This window comes from Scyliorhinus torazame, chromosome 16, assembly GCF_047496885.1.
Source record: "Scyliorhinus torazame isolate Kashiwa2021f chromosome 16, sScyTor2.1, whole genome shotgun sequence".
Taxonomy (NCBI): Eukaryota; Metazoa; Chordata; class Chondrichthyes; order Carcharhiniformes; family Scyliorhinidae; genus Scyliorhinus; species Scyliorhinus torazame.
The window spans coordinates 183,379,495-183,402,091 of NC_092722.1; the positions used below are offsets into that span (position 1 = coordinate 183,379,495).

Here is a 22,597-nt window from a genome sequence, read left to right on the forward strand (position 1 = left end):
CTAATCAAGCAGTGTCTTTCCAGATGCTCAGAAATCCTATCCTTCAGTACCCTTTCCATTACTTTGCCTACCACCGAAGTAAGACTAACTGGCCTGTAATTCCCAGGGTTATCCCTAGTTCCTTTTTTGAACAGGGGCACGGCATTCGCTACTCTCCAATCCCCTGGTACCACCCCTGTTGACAGTGAGGACGAAAAGATCATTGCCAACGGCTCTGCAATTTCATCTCTTGCTTCCCATAGAATCCTTGGATATATCCCGTCAGGCCCGGGGGACTTGTCTATCCTCAAGTTTTTCAATGATAAGTTGGATGGGAAAATAATGAGTTCAGAACTAGGCAGCATTTTTAAAATTTGGAATTGTCCTTTTTCCGACCGAGATTGGCAGGATGTTTTCCTTTTGTGCGACTTTGGAACTCTCTGCCACAGGAGACGGTGGAGCAGCTTCGTAAAATATTTTCTAAAATGGAGGTAGGTGGATTCTTGGTAAGGCATCAAAGGTCATCGGGGTAGATGGGAATGTGAAACTCAACACAAACCGGATCAGCCATGATCTTGTCTGTTTGTATTTGTTATCTGTGTGTTCCATTGTTCAACATGAAATTGGACCTGTGTCTTGCATCACAATCTTGTTTTCAAAGCTGTTCTTTTGAGCCATGACTATTAAAAGATCTGCCTGTTCAGAACAAAAAGTACAATCAGTGTGAATCTTGGCACCTCTGACTACTAGCCTACGTGCTTTTTTCCACACCACTAATTACAGTGTCGATGAGAGTGGTTTTCACATTAACCATATCTGCACTTTGAGTTAGCTGACTGTGACTACTTTATAGTCAATTTGTGTCATCTCAAATTCGGGAAAACTGTTTGTTGTAACTGTTAAGAATTTTCTACAAAGGAAACTGGACAGAAGCATAACTTGGTAATATGACAATTTTTTTGTTAAGCACTTTGTGTTTAATAATGCAACTACAGGAATGTTTTTAGATTAAGGGATGTATTTTTGTCCCATTCATAGGTGCATTTGAGATTCTGTCAAATAATTTCTTTATTTCTGAGCAAGAGTAATTACTTTGTTTCTCTGTTCTGAAACTTAGACATGGTCCCTAAGGCCAGCTGTACCAGAAAATGAGCTGGAAAACCACTTTGGGCTGAATGTATTGTCTCAAATCTCTATTAACATTATGAAAATTGTTTAACTTTGCTGACTGACATTGTAGCCGTACCCCGTAACCTTTCTGGAGAAATGTTTTGCATTGCTACAGATAGATCGCTCGGTGCACATGTAACCAATCCTAACGGACAAGTAAACTACTTAAAGATCAAATTATATTGTTGGCATTGAGTCTTCATGCTGAATGCTCCACTGTTGTCCATCATTGGGAGTGTTCTGAAGCAAATACAAATCATATGCCTGCGACCTAAAGGTGTTTGGCGATAACCAACCTTGGGGGTGGTTGGTACATACATACACACACTAATGTGGATGAAATGGATTGACCAAACAATTTAACTATAGCATTTAGTTGCTGCATCTTTGTTTTCTTCGATTTTAATTTGCATTTTCTTTTTCTTTCAGACTATTTTTCTCCTATGGAACAGTATTAATGATCCACTATTTGGATGGCTTAGTGATCGCTCATTTCTGAGCACGCATCAGTAAGTAATAATGGCCATTCTGCTTAATGGAGAAACTGTGTGGATTCATCGCTGCAAAAGCGTTGAGCTTATTTTACAGTGCTGCCTGATGTGAAAATGTTGTTTTCGGCAATCTGTTACTTCTACTGTTGCAGCAATGGCTGCCTACTGTTGACCATCTCTGCAAGAAGTAACAAACTGTAAATAAAAAATACAAGCTGCTGTTTTAAGTAAAATCCATGAAAGTTATCCATGTGAAATCAAACTCCGAAATGTTTACTTCCTGTGTTGTTGCTTGTGCTTTCATGCGTGCTAAGATGTGCATCATTATAATAAACGTCACAAATTCTCATCCATGTGTTTACTTAAGCGCAGCAGCCAATGCAAAAAATGTGTCCAAATTCAAAAAGCTGGCTTTTGATCCTTACCAATGGCCATCTTGAATTTTATTTAATTGCTGAGCCATTTTGGCCTTGTTCTCCCAGCCTGAGTACATTTCTTAAGGCTTCATTGCTGTTAATGATCACGTGCATTTTGCATACTATTATCCTGCTTTATTCATAATTTATTTTATAATGTTGATTGATGGTCTGCATGTAGCAGCTCCCCATTTCGCTTCACGTTCCTTCGGGCATAATTAGTTTGTTATAGTTTTCATTTAAATTGTTATTGAATTTTCAGCCTCTGCAAGATGGCTCAGCTATTTTTCCCAATGAGCAGCCTGTCCAGGAAAGTCTAGGCTCTTGACCAGCACAAAACCTTGATTAGGGTGGTGGGGCGGGGAGGGGCAGGATGAAGAAAGAGTTGGAATTCAGCCCATGTCCCTTGATACAGCCTAATAACTGTGAAAGTACTATTGAGCTGAAGAAGGAGAGACAAAGAAATATTACTTCTTCTAAACCTGGCCACCATCTGCAAGGCATAAGTTGAGTGTGCTGGAATGTTCTCCATTTGACAGGAGTGTTCAGCCGCAACAACATTAAGCTCTACACCATCCAGGGCACAGCAACCTACTTGATTGGCATCCTATCCACTACCTTAAACATTCACTCCTGCCACCTCCCTCGCACAGTAGCACCAGTGTGTGCCATCTATAAGGTGCACTACAGCAACTCTCCAAGGCTCCTTTGGCACCTTCCAAACCCATGATCTCTACCCACCTAGAAGGACAGAGGCAATGGACACTTGGGAATTCCACCACCTCTGAAGTTCCCCTCCAAGTCCCACACCATCCTGACTTGGGAAGTATATTGCTCTCCCTTCGCTGTCACTGGCTCAAAATCGTGGAACTTCATAGAATCATAGAATTTACAGTGCAGAAGGAAGCCATTTGACCTATCGAGTCTCCACCGGCTCTTGGAAAGAGCACCCTACCAAAGCCCACACCTCCACCCCATCCCATGGCCAATCCACCTAACCTGCACATCTTTGGATTGTGGAGAAATGCAGCCCAATTCAGTAGTACAGGAACAAGCACAGAAGCATACTATCATTTTCAGATTCTCAAACATGATGATATATATACCTGTTGCAATCAGGCTTTTAAAAGCCTGGGTTCGGGTATATATTTATTTTATTCCTTTTTAAAAAGAATTTAAGTACCCAATTCATTTTTTTCCAATTGAGGGGCAATTTTGTGTGGCCAGAACACCTACCCTGTACACCTTTCGGTGGTGAGGGTGAGACCTATTCAGACATGGGGAGAATGTGCAAACTCCGGACGGACAGTGACCTGGGGTCAGGATCAAACTCGGGTCATCACTGCCGGGGGCAGCAGTGTTGACCACTGCACACCGTGCCGCTCCTTGCTGTAGTAATATTATTAAGGAACCCAAGTGACTGCTAAAGTTGTAATTAAAGAGTTGTAAAAGGTGAGGTCATGATTGATTCCAACTACTTATTTGATTACAGATAAAGGTCTCATGGGATATTGTTATGGTTGTTGAGATTCCCTGGAGAGTTAACAATTTTAGAGGTTGTATTTGTTCCTAGCTAAGCATGACATCTTAGTTGGACACAGATTATGTGAAATGGGAGGAGCTAGGTTGGTTTGCAGTTTGCCATAGGATTTTAGTTTGACCAGACACAAGAATTTTAAGTTGTATAGTTTTGCCAAATGCTGCTACGCTGAACAAAAGTGTACTTGTTCTGCTCTTGAAAGAGGTTCTCTCCAGAGAACGAAGCAAGTAATCTGTTAATTTATGACGAGCATTTAAGGGACAGCACGGTGGCTCAGTGGTAAGTCTTGCTGACTCAGCGCTGAGGACCCATGTTCAATCCTGACGGTCACTGTACATGTGGAATTTGCACATTCTCTCCATGTCTACGTGGGTTTCCTCTGTTTCCTCCCACAGTTCAATGATGTGCAGGTTAGTTAGATTGGCCATGATCAATTGCCCCAGGTGTCCAAAGGTTAGGTGGGATTACGGGGATAGGGCGGGAGACTGGACCTCGGTTGGGTGCTCTTTCAGAGGGTCAGTGCAGACTTGGGCCGATGCACTGTAGGGATTCTATCATTAGTTCATTCATTCTGGAAACCCTTTTCAATGTGAGCAGCTTTACCTCCTGAGTGTAAAGTTGTCTTTGTTAAAATAATTATGTAATTTCTCTCCGACCGTGTGCTTGTCTGTCTCCCAGCTTTTGTACCTGCTTCAGTGTCAGGTGGTGTTGGGTTCCAACATGCTTCGTCTTGTTAACCACATGGTTAACAAGGGTTAATTAAATCAAAGAATTATAGTCTACACTAAACACAAAGCAGTGTTTAAATTTCTGGCAATTTAAAGTAATTCAACATTTTTAAACATTGTAACCTTGTTGAAGGACTGGGCCTGTCAAACATTGCAATACTGTACAGTCCCTGCATACCAGGCATTCCCAGTCCGCTGCACCGTTGCAGAGACCTCCTCGGTATTTTTAATTGGCCTTTGAGTAACAGCATAGGGGGCTAGCTATTGTTATTAATACGACTGTATAGTTATGCTCAGCATGTACATGTACTTTATGTAATGTACTTCAATGCTTTCTTACAGGTCGGGCGCTGCAATCTCCACTCCAGAAGTCGTGTTGAAACGACTGAAGGCATTAATGCGAAATGGTCCTCTCTTTGCTTTATCATTCCTCTCTTTCTGGGTGGTGTGGGCCCGCCCAGGAGTCCAATTTCTCATCTGCCTTTGTCTGTATGATGGATTCCTCACCTTGGTGGACCTTAATCATAACGCTTTATTGGCAGACCTGGCAGTATCGGAAAAGGACAGGACTAGACTGAATTTTTACTGCTCTCTTTTTAGTGCGTTTGGCTCCTTGTCTGTGTTCATGTCCTATGCAGTCTGGAACAAGGAAAACTTTCTCTCATTTAGACTCTTCTGTGTAGCATTGGCCGCCTTTTCGACTCTGGGTTTTAGTATATGCACCTGGATTCTCCGGCAACAATTTCAGTCAGAGCTCAAAGTCAAATATGAGGAGGCCTCCATGCTAGAGGAGTAAGTATTTCCACTATGGAAGTATGTGCAGAATATTGGTTAATTAATCTTTTACATTTCCTGCCCCGTGTCTGTAATATATTTTGTCGAAGCACCATGTGTTTGAGCTCTTAATAGAACTTGTCTGTAAATGGGAGTGATTTGTAATTCATTCAGATTTTCCTAATTATATTGGAAAATGCTATTCACTAGAATTATGATTGTAAATATTTTTAAGCTTGGTGCTTCACGGTGCCGAGGACCCGGGTTCGATCCCGGCCCCGGGTCACTGTCTGTATGGAGTTTGCACATTCCCTCCATGTCTGCGTGGGTCTCAGCCCCACAACACAAAAATGTACAGGGAAGATGGATTGGCCACGCTAAATTGGGGGAAAAAAGGATCGGGTACTCTAAATTTATATTTTTCAAAAAAAAGTTCAAGCGGTAAACTTGTATGACAGGACGGTTTTCTCAGCTTGCCTGCCATGTTAGACATCCCACCTTGGGGGGCAAAAGCATCTGGTTTGCCATTTCTAGTGTGGGTGTGCATGTGGATTTACTTTGCCGTTCCGAATGCAATTGTGGAAGGTTAACAAGACCAGGGAATACACAAATCCTGAAGGTGTAGAGGGAAAGGAGGAACTTGGACTGCACGTCCACAGATTCATGAAGATGGAGATAAAGACTTCCCATAATTTAAAAGTAATTGGATATCCACTTGAAGTGCCATAGCCTGCAGGATACAGACCAAGAGTGGCAAAGTGAGATAAGGCTGAATGTCATTGGATGCCAACACTCTGGACCGAATCACCTCCTTCCATTCTATGATTCCATGATTGTGTGGATATTTTGTGCACTATTTAATTCAGTCAAGATTCCAGACGTTAAAAACCGCATCCTCCGTGTTATTTGAACATAATAGTCCAATGAATAGTAAGCCTACACTCGTCCCTCTTTGAGGCATTTGTATCCCCACCAGTTGCTTTGAACCCTGGTACTCGCCAAATATGCTGGGGGTATGGTAGCGTGGGTTGTAGGATTGGTGTTCCAGAGGGATTTGTTCAACTCTCACCATGCCAACTGGGGAATTTAGCTGAAAACTTCTGATGGAACATGATGGGAAAGCTTTGTGATTGATATATCCCTGAATGGATGGATCAGCTATCAGTGTATCGGGGATTAGCCCAGTGTGGTAGCTTGTGTGCTGGTTGTACAGTTCATATATGCCACAATTATTATGTTGTAACTTTTCCTTGTACTTTGGACCTTCTAGGTCTTGTGTTTTCTAATTTGTCGATTTTAAATTTGTTGTGATGACTCTTGGGAAAATTGTAATTTTGGTTTTCCAAGAGGCTAGCTTGTCCTTTTCAACAGTGAAGGAACCTTGCAAAGTGGCATATTTTCCTGCCCTTGGGCACACTGATTTCCCAAAGCTGTGCCTTTCTCTTGCGACTCTTTCCTTGAATCTCTGCTCTCAGTCCTGCCACAGTAATGACACCTTATTAAAACATCTAAGTACGAATCATAAATATAACCCTTTGTGACTGTGATCCATACTGCACTAAGTGTGCTCATGACCTCTGCATCTTCTTTGTAAAAGAGTTTTCCAATTAAGGGGCAATTTTGTGTAGTCAATCCACCTACTCTGTACATCTTTGAGTTGGGGGATGGGACACGGGGAGAGTGTGCAAACTCAACATGGACAGTGACCCAGGGCTGGGATTGAACCCGGTTCTTCTGCACTGAGGCAATCGTGCTAACCACTGCACCACTCTGCATCTTTTGATGGTTCAACTGCACTGTCATCCAACACCTCTCGTCTACTGTTCAGCTTGGTGAGACAGCCCTTGCTAGGTCATACATCTTGTCTTTTTGATCATAGCCAGAGCAGCTTCAGCAATGGCTCCTAGTCCTGCCCTTACTGTTGCCACTGTCGTCTCTTCTCCCACCCACCCCCACCTTAAGTATGTATACTTGGTCAATCATCTGTTTGTGGAAAACATGATAAAGATTGAAACATGGAACTAATGAAATGGTTTTTATTGTTGAAGTCCAATAACCATGTTGAAAAATGAGTACTCTAATGTCTGTCTCAACTAGCTCTCCCCCTCCATTTAAAAAATAATAATGTTTGTTCAAAGTTCTTACAGACGGCAAAGTTTCTGACTCAGAAATGAGAAATGAGAGGATAGAGGAATTGAGAATTTTGGACATCCAGGATCTTACTGGCAGCAAATCAACCACTGAAGTGCTTTTTTAATGCAATCTTTTATTCTGTATTGTGCACAGGTTGTATATTAATCAAGCACCTCTTGCTCAGAACCTGACGTTGGCAGAATACCTGAAGCAACTCTCCAGACATCGGAACTTTGCTTGGTTTGTGTGTATGAACCTGGTGCAGGTGAGTTTGGCTGAACCTGTTTTCATAGGATTCCTTAATATTTATAAAATTGCATAATATCAGGTTTGGCATATAAAGTCAGATAATGATGTCTAAATATGCATGGATTGCAGAATGAGACTTCATGTTGCGCAACAATTTGCACTAATATAGCATCTTTAATAGAATAAAACATTCCCGGTGCTTCATAAGTGAAATGGCGCAAAGGTGCATTTCAAGACAATGTTACACTGGACCCTGTTCTTTGCAAACAGAAAGAGCATGTACACATACTGTGCCCATTTCAGCTAAAATAAGCGACAGCCATTCGCTGACTCATTGTCAGGGCAATGCCTCGACCAATCAGAGTCAAGCTGCCCGGTTTAAATTTCAAACAGTACTTAGCACTTCTGTCAGTCACCATTCTCCATGGCAACACTTTTATCAATTAACAGTCCACTTGCCAACCTGTCAGCGCTATCATATACTATAAATTGTTGGTTTCACCTTCTGTTCGTATTCTTGTGAAGTGTCCTGATGAATACAAGATGGAAAGCTTCGATAAAAGGGGAGGCAGTGGTGTAGTGCTATCGTCACTGGACTAGTAATCTCAGGACCGACCCAGGGCCAGATCTGGGGACCCGGGTTCAAATCCCACATGGCAGATGGTGAAATTTGAATTCAATAATATAATATGGAAGTAAAAGTCTAATAATGACCATGAAACCATTTTCGATGGTCGTAATAACCTGTCTGATTCAACTAATGTCCTTTAGGGAAGGATATCTGCCATCCTTTCCTGGGCCTGGCCTACATGTGACTCTACAACAATGTGTTTGACTCTCAAGTGCTCTTTGAAATGGAGGGCCGTTAATGGGTGAATGAAGAGCTGCATTAGGGACAGTGGGTAAAGGGGAGCTGCTGATTCACACGCGGTCCAAGTACAGAGGAGGTCTGGAAGTTGTCATAGCAGTAGGGAGGAGCAAAAACAGGAAGAAGAACGCTTTAAATTTGAGACATTGCCAGTGTAGATCAGCCAGCAGAGCATGATGGATGAGCTGGCTATGGTGTGGGATCAGTTAAGTGCTACAGAGTTTAGTGGAGATGAAATTATACAGAGGTAGAACTCCTGTGATTATATTGCTGGATGCTCGGAAATCTTTTGCTATCCTGAATTTTGTTGGTAAATGCTCCACTGAATCACCAAGTAACACTAATTGGGGGGAGAATAAATTTCAGCCCGTGATGACTTTTTACGCAAATTTCTCATTTACAATCGAGTTGGGTATGTCGATCCAATGAGAAGTCGGTAGTGAAAGAAAATACACATTTCTGTTTACAGCTGACCAATTTTATTTTCATAATTTCACTCTGTCAATACCTGACCTGAGACTGCTTGCTGCAAACACTTCACTTGGTGTACAAAGAGTGGAGAATTCAGTTCTGAAGCAATCTTTGGTCTTCAAGAGGGGAAAAAGCAATTCCTGAGATCGGCAAGCTCATTTCACCCTGCTCTTGGAGATTCTACTGGGAGAATGCACTATTGAATGTTTTTCGGAAGGACTGGCTGATAATTGTTCCAATATACTCCAAGCGAGGGTGGAAGAATACTTGAGAGTAAGAAGGGGAAGACATCAAGCTAGAACAGGGAGTGGACCCCAGAAGCCTCGTTAGCCCAGTTGGAGGGGAAATGACAAAGTTGACTCTGAGAACAAGCATAAACAGACTTAAAAACAGCTCCTTCCCTACTGTTACCAGATTCCTAAATGACCCTCTTATGGACTGACCTCATTAACACTACATCCCTGTGTGCTTCATCCGATGCCGACGTTGTGTACACAAGTTACATTGTGTACCTTGTGTTGCCCTATTATGTATTTTCCTTTTCTTTTCATGTACTTAATGATCTGTTGAGCTGCTCGCAGAAAAAATACTTTTCATTGTAACTTGGTACACGTGACAATAAACAAAATCCAATCCAAATGCACGGTGCCACAGTGGTTATCATTGCTGCCTCACGGCACCAGGGACCATTCTTTTGAGGTGCGCTGATTTAACACACTGTTAAATATCAACTTTTTTTTCTCCAAGGTATTTCACTGCCACTTCAACAGTAATTTCTTCCCACTGTTTATGGAACATCTCCTTTCAGATAGGATTTCGCTCTCTACGGGTTCCTTTCTCCTCGGTAAGCACCATATCCGTGATTGTTGCTGAACTTATCAATTACCATCTCTGTGAATTTAATTTTTCTGTCTCCTCCCAAGTAGGTGACAGCCTGTTGAAGAGTTGAGTTATTAGGGCAGCACGGTGGCGCAGTGGGTTAGCCCTGCAGCCTCACGGCGCCGAGGTCCCAGGTTCGATCCCGGCTCTGGGTCACTGTCCGTGTGGAGTTTGCACGTTCTCCCCGTGTTTGCGTGGGTTTCACCCACACAACCCAAAAATGTGCAGGGTAGGTGGATTGGCCACGCTAAATTGCCCCTTAATTGGAAAAAATGAATTGGGTACTCTAAATTTATATTTTAAAAAAAAGATAACACCGTATTAGAATTTGAGATGCTACGGGAGAGTTTATTTTTAAAAATCCAGTACTGGGTACCTCCGACGAATCGTTTGCACTTTGCTTGAAGTAGTACAGGGAAGGTAACAAAGGGTTGCAAATTCAGCTTTATCGCCAGCTATGAAAGTATTGGAACAGTCAAGTCTAGAGCAGCAAATGAAGTGAGGCGAGGACACCGTTCAGCAGGAACAGTCTTAGTAGACAGTCTTCGTGATGGCTTTGCTAAAGAGTTGGAAGCCTAACCCGACGTCAAATCTGACACCAAGATTGGAAGATTGGTTCAGCCGTGGACAGTGAGTAGGGAAAGGGATGGAGTCTGTGATCACGTACAAGTAGCTGGGGGTCGCTTTAGCTCAGTTGGCGGGACAGCTGGTTCGTGATGCAGAGCAAGGCCAGCAGCGCGGGTTCAATTCCCGTACTGGCTGAGGTTATTCATGCTGTCTCGACCTTGCCCTCACCTGGGGTGTGGTGATCCTCAGGTTAAATTACACCAGTCAGCTCTTCCCCCTCAAAAGGGGAAAGCAGCCGATGGTCATCTGGGACTATGGTGACTTTACTAGACGTAGACAATGGGCTGGGATGACACAGTAATTTCCAGCAAAGCTCCTTTCGTCCTTGCCGGAGGAGAAAGCTGGGAGGAATGCTCCAAGGATGGAAAAAAAGAAGCAAAATTGAAGCATTTTTTCTTTTCTTTTTTGTAGGTGCATCGTACATTGCTCCACATTTAAACAACCTCTACTTCCTGTCACTGTGCCACAGATTTGGAGTATATCTGGTTATCCGATGGTTGTTCTTCTTAAAACTGGCTCTGAGTTTAATCATGTTGCTGGCGGGACCAGATCAAATCTACCTACTTTGTTTCTTCATAGCCAGGTACAGCAGCGGTTCCTCCATAAAACTTGCAACGCTGTAAGCTTTTGGTATAATTGTTCACCCATGAGCAGTAACCAGTACAGACTGTTGCTTGAGTTACCATGTTCTTTGATTGTACTGTTTAAAAAAAAAAACGAAGGAAAGGAAATTGGGATTTTCAGTGGCGTGATTCAGGTCTCCTCTTCCCCTTCATTATCTCCAGAAGCCCTATTCAGGTGCAGGAAAGTGTCCAAAAGGCAAGAGGTCTGACTAGGAGCTTACTGCACCATTTGAGTGTAATAAGATTATTCATTCAGCAGTGTTACAGAGGCTGCAACATTTCATCTTGAGTCCACTTAATTGAGACTTTGTATTGTTTAAAAGAAACCTCTCAGTAGTATTTAAAGTTGCATTTGAGGGGAGACGACATTGTCATTTGAACCCAAAGCACTGACTTCTCGTCACTTCAAGTCCTATATAATGGTATATAACACTAATACTACATTTTTGTAATAAACTGCAGTTTACACTATGACATGCAATCCAGCCCATTTTAAGTTGTGCAAAATTGGGCTTGTGTTGTGTTGTGCTTCAGGTGGGATATTACAATACAATACAAAGGAAAGTGAAAGGTTCTCCCAGTGTTCCTCCTCCAACTAGCAGCACTAAAATGCTATTTGTGTGATCTTGCAAAATGAAATGAAAATCGCTTATTGTCACAAGTAGGCTTCAAATGAAGTTACTGTGAAAAGCCCCTAGTCGCCACATTCCGGCGCCTATTCAGGGAGGCTGTTACGGGAAATGGCGGCTACCTTTCTTCCGTAAGTTGCAGCACTTCATTGTATGTAATCACAGAATGAAGAAGGCCATTCAGCCCATTGTATCTGCGGCAGATCTCTGAAGGAACAGTCCACCTTATATCACGTCCCTGCCTTTTCCCTGTAGCCCTACACATTCTTCCTTCTCCGATAATATTATGTATCTGGGAATACATTCCTGCTGGTTCTGTGCAACGTGATGTGTAGTGACATCAGTAGTGTGTTTGCGCAGGCTTTGGGCGGATCACCATCATGATTATATTGAACAACGCCCTTAATAAAGCTCTCATCGGGTTTTACAAGAATCCAGAGTGTGGGCACCTCTGTACCTTTTCTCTTTGGGGGCAAAAAATAAATATAACAGGAGACAAAACTGGCGATGAGGTTTGAGGCAAAATAATCGCTGGCAAGATTTTAATCGACTGGGAGTTTATACATTCTCCCCGTGTCTGCTTGGGTCTCGTCCCACAACCCAAAGTTGTGCAGGGTAGGTGAATTGGCCACGACTAAATTGCCCCTTAATTGGGAAAGAAAAAATTGGATACTCTAATTTTTTTTAAAAATTTTTAAAATAAAAAAATTTCATCGGCATTGGGAGCAGCAGAAGATTCTCCGAACCAGTCTCGCGCGGGACAGACATCGGGCAAAGCACTGTTACTGATGTGAAGGTTTAACAAAGGTTTGCAACAGCAGCTGTGAGCAACAAGGTCAGCGTGCTTGCATTGAAATGAGTGGGGTCTGGCCTGCAGGGACCACGCACATGGCAAAGCGACATGGACTGTGGGGAACGGGGATTTCGAAGTCTGCCGACTCTGCATGGGCCACTACTTGGGGGGGAAAAGTCAAAATACTCCAGCGTAAAAGGGAAAGATTTGCTTGTTTCTACAGACTTTCAAGCACAGGCGGAAGGGAGGAAGTGTAGACCCTAGGAGGCAGGATCCAAAAATGGTGGGAAAAACAGGCACCGTGGACATGTTTGAGCATTATGAAACATGGAATTCGTAGGAAGCTAGATTCCAATTGCTTTTATAGCTAATCAGACACCAGAGGATCTAAGGATCGCAACGTTTCTCAGCTCAGTTGGCCGTAATGTGTTTACACTGCTACAGAATCTTGTTCATACAGCAAAACCAGGAGACAAGGTCTTCAGTGAATTAATGAAAATTTAAAGGGACGTTTCTCTCCTAAACCGTTATTGATTGCAGAAACGTTCAGATTCCACTGCCATAGTCAGGAAGGTGAAACCATTTTTCAGTTTATCGCGTCTTTAGAAGATTGGCCAGATGTTGTGTATTTGGTTCGATACTTGATACTCTTGAGACAGCCTGGTTTGTAGGCTAGGCAGTGAAGCAATACAGAGGAAGCTTCTTACTGTCAGTGATTTGACTCTGGAAGCTGCTGTGGAAGGTGCCAGATCAATGGAGCTTGCAACAAGAAAATCTTCACAGATGGAGCTATGATCCTCAATGGTTACGACAAGAACAGGCTGGGAATATGCGACCATGTTACCGTCGTACACAGGTTGGACTCAATGGGGGAATGATGGAGTGGATCGAATACATGTCCGAACTGTGATAAGAAGGGCCACATTGCCAAGCATGATGGACTCCAACTTCTACACCAAGAAAGTGCTAGAACAATACAAGTAAACAGTCTAGTTGTGTCTATAAATTGATGGCGGAAGCTCAAGATCACACAATTCAGGGCAGCACGGTGGCGCAGTGGGTTAGCCCTGCAGCCTCACGGCGCCGAGGTCCCAGGTTTGATCCCGACTCTGGGTCACAGTCCGTGTGGAGTTTGCACATTATCTCCATGTTTGCGTGGGTTTCGCCCCCACAACCCAAAGATGTGCAGGCTAGGTGGAATGGCTACGCTAAATTGCCCCTTAATTGGAAAAAATGAATTGGGTACTCCTAAATTAATTTTTTTTTAAATCACACAATTTGTTTTTTCCAATTAAGGGACAATTTAGCGTGGCCAATCCACCTACCCTGCACATCTTTGGGTTGTGGGGGTGAAACCCACGCAAACACGGGGAGGATATGCAAACTCCACACGGACAGTGACCCAGAGCCGGGATCGAACCTGGGACCTCAGCGCCGTGAGGCAGCAGTGCTAACCACTGTGCCGCCGTGCTGCCCACCTTCCTTGACTATATATTAACATGTATATCTCATGGACCTTCCCAATCGTCCATAATCTGTTTCTCCTCCATTAGTTATTCGCACTTCAGTATTATCTAAGCTGCTATTCTAAACTCGTTACCACACACACAAATTGCTTGGAGGTGGAAAATCCCTCATTCAAGTACTGAACCAGTGAGAGGGGTAGGAATTACACCATCAGCAAGAAATTGGTACCAGCTATATGCAAACTCCACACGGGCAGTGACCCAGAGCCAGGAGCGAACCTGGGACCTCGGCGTCGAGAGACAGCAATGCTATCCATTGTGCCACTGTGCTGCCCCCGCGTCAGGTGAGTTTTCAGAAACCCCTCAAGTTCTACCTTTAGTAGATCTAGAGAGCTATACTTTGGAATGGAGACCAGAGACCGTGACGATTTTGGATTCTGTTTGAGGACTTCTCAATATCTATAGAATCATAGAATTTACAGTTCAGAAGGAGGCTATTTGGCCCATCGAGTCTGCAAAGAGCACCCTACCCAAGCCCACACCACCACCCTAACCCCATAACCCAATAACCCCACTCAACCAACACTAAGGGCAATTTTGAACACTAAGGGCAATTTAGCATGGCCAATCCACCTAACCTGCACATCTTTGGATTGGGAGGAAGCCAGAACACCTGGACGAAACTCACGCAGACACGGGGAGAACGTGCAGACTCCACACAGACAGTGGCCCAAGTGGGAATCTAACCTGGGACCCTGGAGCTGTGAAGCAACTGTACTAACCACTGCTACCATGCTGCCCAGATACTGTGACAGATACTGAAATAACTACTTGAGTACCATCTACCCCATCACCTGGAGGTTCCCCTCCAAGTCGCTCACAACCCTGACTTGGAAATATATTGCTATTCCTTCACTGTCACAACATCCTGGAATTCTCTAACAGCACAGTGGGTATATCTACACCTCAAGGACTGCAGCAGTTCGAGAAGGCAACCCCCCACCACCTTCTGAAGGGCAACACACCGTGAATGAAAAAAGAAATTACAGAAATGAGTGAGGACGCTTCTAAAGTCTCAAGTAGCCGAGTTCAAGAACACCAAATTCTACCAAAAATGAATCGATGTCCACCACAATACTGTCTTCTGTTATATCAGGGGATCTGTTGTGTAAATATTAATTGCTGTTGTTGCACTAATGAAGTAAAGAGAGAAGTGCTATATATCAGGGAATACTTTCCTGCCGGTTTAGCGTCACATGATGTGCACTGACATCAGTGGAGTGTTTGCGCGGGCTTTGGGAAGTTCACCTTTGATCGTATTGATCAACCTCCTTCAACCTCTCATCGTGTTTTACAAGTGTCTAGAGTGTGGGCACCTCCATTCCCCTTTTTTCCTTGAAGCAACAAAGAAATGTAACAGATAATAATGCCCTTTTGAATGCCTCGTTTGATCCTGCCTCCATCACACTCTTGGGCAGTAAATTTCAAATCCTAACCATGCAATGTGTGAATAAGATTTTTCTCGTGTCGCCATTGCTACTTTTGCCAATTACCTTCAGTCTGATGAAGGCACTACATAGCAGCAAGTATTTCTTTAAAAGTTGTCGTCCATTTATTTGTTAAATATTGATGGGTTACAAATGGCTATTCCATCTGCCCACTTAACCTTTGATATGCAGCAATTATCAATTCAGTGTGCAAGTTCTTTTGTCTTTTAAATTGCATTAGATTCTTAAATTGGAGTGTCCCTCTATAGTGCTGTCTGTAGCACTTCTACCTCTTTACAGCACGTGTTTGAATATGTAAAAATGGGCCAGAGGTGTCCATTCCGATATGTTCAATTGCACATATATCAGCACGGTTCCTTTCCTTCTGTCTCGCAATCTCCAGGGAGGAGGGGTGGGGGGCGGTAAACAATCCTCTGGACAGTTCAAGGAAAAGCCCTGAAAAGATTTCACTCTGACCCCTGAATGTAATTGGGAAAACTTCAGAAGACTGCATTAACTGAGGTTCCAGCTGTGCCTTGCCTGTTCCAGCTGTGCCTTGCCTATCTTTAACTGGTGATGTTGTTCAACTCTAAAGAATTTATGCAACTTTTTTTTTTATTTAAAGAATGCAGTGAATCCATATCTACCACATATGTTAGTAATTATTCAAGAGATCAGTGGCTTTCTGTGGAAAATAAGTACTTCCAGGCACTTGGCATCTGACCCTGACTCCCTCTGTTATCGTACCCATTTCATTTTGCATTCCAGGGTCAGTGCCGCTGACTCCAGCAGCCCAATGCCTAATGCTCACCAGGATCATTTCCACATATTCCAAGGATTTAATCTTAGTAGCACCTCTTGTCACCATTGGAATTTTCATATCCTCTAAGGTAGAGAAAGGGAGACAAAGTGTCCTATTTATTTACACCTCTCCACACCCTAAACTGTCATGAAATCTCTTATGTGGCCCCTGATTATACTCTTGAGCCCCTAACTTAGCTGAAAAAGACCTTTTATTGTCACTACCACAACCATCTTCAATCCTCGTTTCCACTATTTTTTATGGCCATTGGTCTCAACTGGATCTTGTACGTAATAATAATAAACTTTATTAGTGTCCCAAGTAGGCTTACATTAACACTGCAATTAGGTTACTGTGAAAAGCCCCTCGTCGCCACATTCCGGCGCCTGTTCGGGTACATAGAACGAGAATTCAGAATGTCCAATTCACCTAACAAGCACGCCTGTCGGGAATTGTGGGAGGAAATCGGAGAATCCAGAGGAAACCCACGCAGACACGGAGAACACAGACTCCGCACAGACAGTGACCCAAGCCAGGAATTGAACAAGGGTCCCTGGTGCTGTGAAGCAGCAGTGCTAACCACTGTGCTGCCGTGCCTCCTACCAATATTAATTTGAGTATTATTTTCACTCTGGTGAAGTACATTTTACAGTTAATATATCTGCAGGTAACTTGATCAAGCTATTTGGACTTCACTTGACCACATAATATCCTTTAACTTTTAATTGCATGGTTTCCCTTGTCCCATAAGAATAGAATTTTTAAAAGCTCAAGTTCTTCTGTACTGTAGTTATTTCTATGTAATTGACTTGTCTCAAATCGCCCTTATTTGTAAAATGTGTGTACATGGAACCTAACACAAACATTAAAATGATCTGCTGCAGTGATCTGCATAATTGACCTACCTGGTGATCCGTGTTCACTGCCCAGATGTACCCCTCATCTGGAGGTCAAACACGGCTGCAGGGCCATTGAAGGACCAAATCTCATTTGCTATTTTCCCTCTTGTGTTTGTTAAGAATGTAATTTCTAAATTATTATATTGAAATGGAGATATATCCTATTGCTCAATGGTTTGTGTTATTTATAGTGAAATTCTGTTTGTAAAAGAATAATCTATTTCAATAGCATAAAAAATATAACCTGTTTTAATTGCACCGCACTCTGCTGAAAGCTGCTGAACTGAAACTCCAGTCTTGCTGAACAAGCAAATTGAGTAAAAGATAGTGTCAGTAAATAGACTGCACAGCCACTGTAACAGCACCCTGGGCTAGTGCGCGGTCAATTCCAGCCCCACTTTACCCGGAGTCACAACACCAATGAATTAAGCAATTAGAAAAATATCTGAAGACTGGCTGCCCAGTCAACAGGTTTGTAACTTTAAACACAATTGCATACATACATACAGGGCCTTGGTGAGGCCACACCTGGAATACTGTGTGCAGTTTTGGTTTCCTTAACTGAGGAAGGATGTTCTTGCTCTAGAGGGAGTGCAGTGAAGGTTTACCAGACTGATTCCTGGGATGGTGGGACTGACTTATGAGGAGAGATTGAATCGGTTCGGATTGTATTCGCTGAAGTTCAGAAGAATGAGAGGGGAACTCGCAGAAACCTATAAAATTCTAACAGGACTAGACAGGGTAGATGCAGGAAGGATGTTCCCGATGGTGGGGGTGTCCAGAACCAGCGATCAGTCTAAGGATACGTGGTAGACCATTTAGGATACCGATGAGGAGAAATTTCTTCAGTGGTTGGCCTGTGGAATCCGTTACCACAGGAAGTAGTTGAGGCCAAAACATTGCATGTTTTCAAGAAGCAGTGCTTCAGGATAGCACATGGAGCGAAGAGGATCAAAGGATATGGGGGGAAAGTGGGATTAGGCTACTGAGTTGGATGATTAGCACATGATAATGAATGGCAGAGCTGGCTTGAAGGGCTGAATGGCCTCCTCCTATTTTCTCTTTCTGTGTTTCCTCTTCTGACTTTGCTTCCAGTTCAAGGTTTTTACTGTAGGTTCATTCAAGCCTCTTGTAGTTTCAAGAATACAGCACTCACAGCCTTTCTGGAGAGGGAGAGAAAAGCAGGTCCTTGTCTTCCTGTGTCCAGGGCTTAATTGCTCCCTGAGGTCTCTGCGAATAACCACCTGTTGCCGGACAGAGTACAGCCTTTCTTGCCAATTCTTTGGCCAGTCAATCAAACAGAGTCACCCCCATCTCAATTCTTTGGCCAATCAATCAAACAGTCACCCCCATCTCTCTCTCAGGTGCCGAAAGTCTGAAGTTCCTGTTCAAACTCTCTGCTGCTTGACTAAAAGATACATTAATCACCCATGGTAACGGCAAAATAAAAGAAAGGGGAAATAAGGGAGTAAACAGGAAGGACCCTTGCACCCCAATGTAGAAATCATGAGCCACGTCTCCATACAATGGGCTGCCTTGCTGCTGCTACAAAACTAATAGCAGTCTTGTTGTGTGTCCATGTTACTTTGGTATTACCACGTTTTTCCATATTGACTCTTGTTTTTGGTTGCCATGGCGGCTGCTAAAGAAGCCCAGATATTGGCATTAAATAATGTATTGAGATCGAATTTTTAAAAAGCTGATTTTGATCTTGAGTGACTGTTGAATTGTAGTCGTTTGGCTGTTGGATAAAAAGTATATAAAATCAACAATTAGTTCTTTCCTTAGTAACGTGAAAACAAATATAAATGACAATTGGATTCCTTCCCACATAAAATATGTTGTCAGGTTTGCATTTAGGACACATTTCTGGTCAACACTTGGGTTGGAACGGATGTTAGCTGGTTTAAAATAAAAATCTGCCTTTTAAAAAATGCTGTTGCTATTAATGAGCTAGTCTAGCATTGTGTTTATCATTGTTTCATTGCTATGTATGTAGCATTGCCAGGAATTTATTAAAATGCCTACTTCTATTAATTATTTCATTGCTGATTGGTAAACCGATGGTGCAGACCGTAGTCCATTTCTACTCTCTTTCATGATTAAACGCAATTTTATTCACAATTCCCTCATTCATTAAAATACGACTCACTCACAGCTGAGCTCTAGGTTTTACCCTTCGTGAATGAGGCTGGCCAGGCTTCAATCACTTGATGTGGATATTTTCTCTGGGCTTTGAATCCCAGGGTCCCTTCTTCTTGCAATGGTTGTGCCTGGGGGACTCCCAGGTTATCGCTAAAGTTATGTTCCTCCCTTTATACTGGTGTGCTAGCAATGAGTCACAGATATATGGCCACAATTGGTCATTGCCCCATCCAGATCCCAACTCGTTAATGGGAAAAAACAGGTACTCCTGTTTATCCATGGTGACTCAATCAAGAACTATTGTCTCCTGAAACACCCTGAACTGGCCAGCTAACAGCCCATTAGGGAGTCTGGCTGCTTCTTTTGTCTGTCCTTCGTCCTGTTGCAAAGTTGATCACCTGTCTGGAAATTTGTTCCATATTCACAGCATTGTCTTGTGTGTAAACGTGAGTGGGTAATCACAAAGTCCATATAGCGACGATGAGTTTGTGTTGACTTGAGTGCTCTCGCAGACGGCCAGGGCCTCCGGTGACAGTTTCTGTGCCTGTTTTCAGTACCACATTCCCCCCAGTGATCCCATAAGTGTAAACGCATGAGACATTAGTTTGGGCAGCCCTATTTCCCAGAGTGACTCCGAGATACATGCTTTCCTTACCATATTCAAAGCTTATTCAATTACGTATTTAAAAAAACAATCCCTATGTCTCATTACCGATGCCACATTTAATCAAACTTCCATTTGTCTTTTTCCATGTTTTTAACATAATCACTGTAAAAGTTTGATATATGGTAATGAGAACAGCAATAATAACTAAATGCAACACAACATATATCCAAGGGTGTATTTCCACTTGAGATCCCCAATTCCAAATATTGTCTCACCAAGTTATTTCCTTTAAGGTTTTGACTCTCATTCCCTAACCCCAGGTAATTTAAGTGATCAAAGAATCCCACCATCTGTTGCAGCTTCATTGACACTCTCGATCCATTTGTATTCTTTGTATGCCTTTCCGTTACTTTATTTATCTCTTTACCCCAACACCCCCAAATCAACCCTGATCTTTTTCCTCTCTCTCCTTCCCCTGCCCGTTCAACATTTCAATGTCCATTTCTACAAGTGACCTAGTTATACCCCCACTAATGGAGCTGGCTGAGTATTAAAAGACTGCTAGAGGGCGGCACAGTGGGTTAGCCCGGCTTCCTCACGGCGCCGAGGTCCCAGGTTCAATCTCGGCTCTGGGTCACTGTCCGTGTGGAGTTTGCACATTCTCCCTGTTTGCGTAGGTTTCACCCCCACAACCCAAAGATGTGCAGGTTAGGTAGGTTGGTCACGTTACATTTCCCCTTAATTGTTACATTTCCCCTTAATTGTAAAAAATGAATTGGGCACTCTAAATTTTAAAACAAGACTGCTAGCCTGAGCCTACTGTAAGTAATGAAAGAACCAGAGTGGGGGAATAATATAAGGGTGGCACGGCTGCGCAGTGGTTAGCACTGCTGCCTCATGGCACCATCGACCCAGGTTGTCCAGAGAATGTGAAGGGTGCTATATAAATAGGTGTTTTATTCATTTATAAATGTATATAGAACATAGAGCAACAGTGCAGAAAGAGGCCATTCGGCCCATCGAGTCTGCACCGACCCACTTAAGCCCTCACTTCCACCCTATCCCCGTAACCCAATAACCCCACCTAACCTTTATGGTCATTAAGGGCAATTTATCATGGCCAATCCACCTAACCTGCACATCTTTGGACTGTGGGAGGAAACCGGAGCACCCGGAGGAAACCCACGTAGACACTGGGAGAACGTGCAAACTCCGCAGTGACCCAGCGGGGAATCGACCCTGGCGCTGTGAAGCCACAGTGCTGGCTACCGTGCTGCCCGGTATATACATTTCCAAAACATAATACCACAGCTTTAAGAGGTTACAACAAGGAATATAATAATGGCGGCACGGTAGCACAGTTGCTTCACAGCTCCAGGGTCCCAGGTTCGATTCCCGGTCACTGTCTGTGCGGAGTCTGCTCGTTCTCCCTGTGTCTGCGTGGGTTACCTCCGGGTGCTCCGGTTTCCTTCTACAAGTGCCGAAAGACGTGCTTGTTAGGTGAATTGAACATTCTGAATTCTCCCTCCATGTACCCGAGCAGGTGCCGCAATATGGCGACTAGGGGCTCTCCATAGTTACTTCATTGCAGTGTTATTGTAAGCCTACTTGTGACAATAATAAAGATTATTATTATTATTAATAATCTTTATTAGTGTCACAAGTAGGCTTACATTAACACTGCAATGAAGTTACTGTGAAAAAACCTAGTCGCCACACTCCGGCGCCTGTTTGGGTACACGGAGGGAGAATTCAGAGTGTCCAATTTGCCTAACCTGCACATCTTTGGACTGGGAGGAAACCAGAGCACCCGGAGGAAACCCGCGCAGACACGGGGAGAACGAGCAGACTCCGCACAGACAGCGACCCAGCAGGGAATCGAACCTGGGACCCTGGAGCTGTGAAGCAAGTGTTAACCACTGTGCTACCACGCCGCCCTGGCAACCAGCTTCTTGTCATTCGATCGATATGATATCCAGTTCTATTCTTTTGCTTGTCTAATTGTTGTAGTTCAGAGTAGATTTCCGTTCATTGGCATCAAATTATCTATTGCTGAACACTACTCCAATTGAAACCTTCATTTTTCTGAACCTGGTTATAGGTTTTATGGTTTCCTGGGCTCAGGACAGAAATAGCATCCCCCCCCCCCCCCCCCCGCGAAAAGTTGAAAATCATGATCGCCTGCCGAAGAATCCTGCTCGGTTGGCGATCAGCACCACCCAATTGCTGCAGACTGGCTGTCCAACCTGTCGGAATTTTTCCAACTGGAGAAAATCAAATTCGCCATGCATGAAAATATGGATAGTGATTCTCGATGTTTGTGTTTTGTTTTTCTCACTCTTTGCTCTATCTCTCCTTTGTAATTTTAACTCTGCCTTGGTAACCTTTGTTTGATATTATGTACGGCTATGGCACTTAATTTAACATACAAACTGAAATGTGTAACATAAAAATGTGCAAATCTATTTAAAAAAAAAAAAAGAAAAGAAAATCACTCCGTGATTTAACTCCTTATTTTGTGGTTCATATTCTAACATTTTATTTGTCATTCTCCAGTAACCGGGTATTCACAGAGGGGACCTGTAAACTCCTGAACCTGGTCATCTCGGACCTTGTAGATGAAGATTTTGTGATGAACAAGAGGAAGCAGGCAGCGTCAGCATTGCTATTTGGAATGGTTGCCCTGGTGACCAAACCTGGACAGACATTTGCCCCATTAATCGGGACATGGCTTCTGCATGTTTACACAGGTAGCTGATTGAGTCACTTATTTGATCTGGAGGACTGTTCACTGGTGTTACAGCTTCTGTCTACTCTATTT

General features: G+C 43.2%; 1 protein-coding gene across 1 annotated transcript in view; it reads left to right on the forward strand.

Annotated features, from left to right (window-relative positions):
- The window catches only part of mfsd13a (major facilitator superfamily domain containing 13A), a 76,726-nt gene that overhangs the window by 49,378 nt on the left and 4,751 nt on the right, over nucleotides 1–22,597 (forward strand). The window contains exons 3-8 of the mRNA XM_072479574.1: nucleotides 1,579–1,658; nucleotides 4,667–5,116; nucleotides 7,385–7,496; nucleotides 9,567–9,663; nucleotides 10,737–10,908; nucleotides 22,333–22,526. Of these exons, the coding sequence (XP_072335675.1) occupies nucleotides 1,579–1,658; nucleotides 4,667–5,116; nucleotides 7,385–7,496; nucleotides 9,567–9,663; nucleotides 10,737–10,908; nucleotides 22,333–22,526 (1,105 nt within the window). The remainder of the gene's footprint in view (nucleotides 1–1,578; nucleotides 1,659–4,666; nucleotides 5,117–7,384; nucleotides 7,497–9,566; nucleotides 9,664–10,736; nucleotides 10,909–22,332; nucleotides 22,527–22,597) is intronic.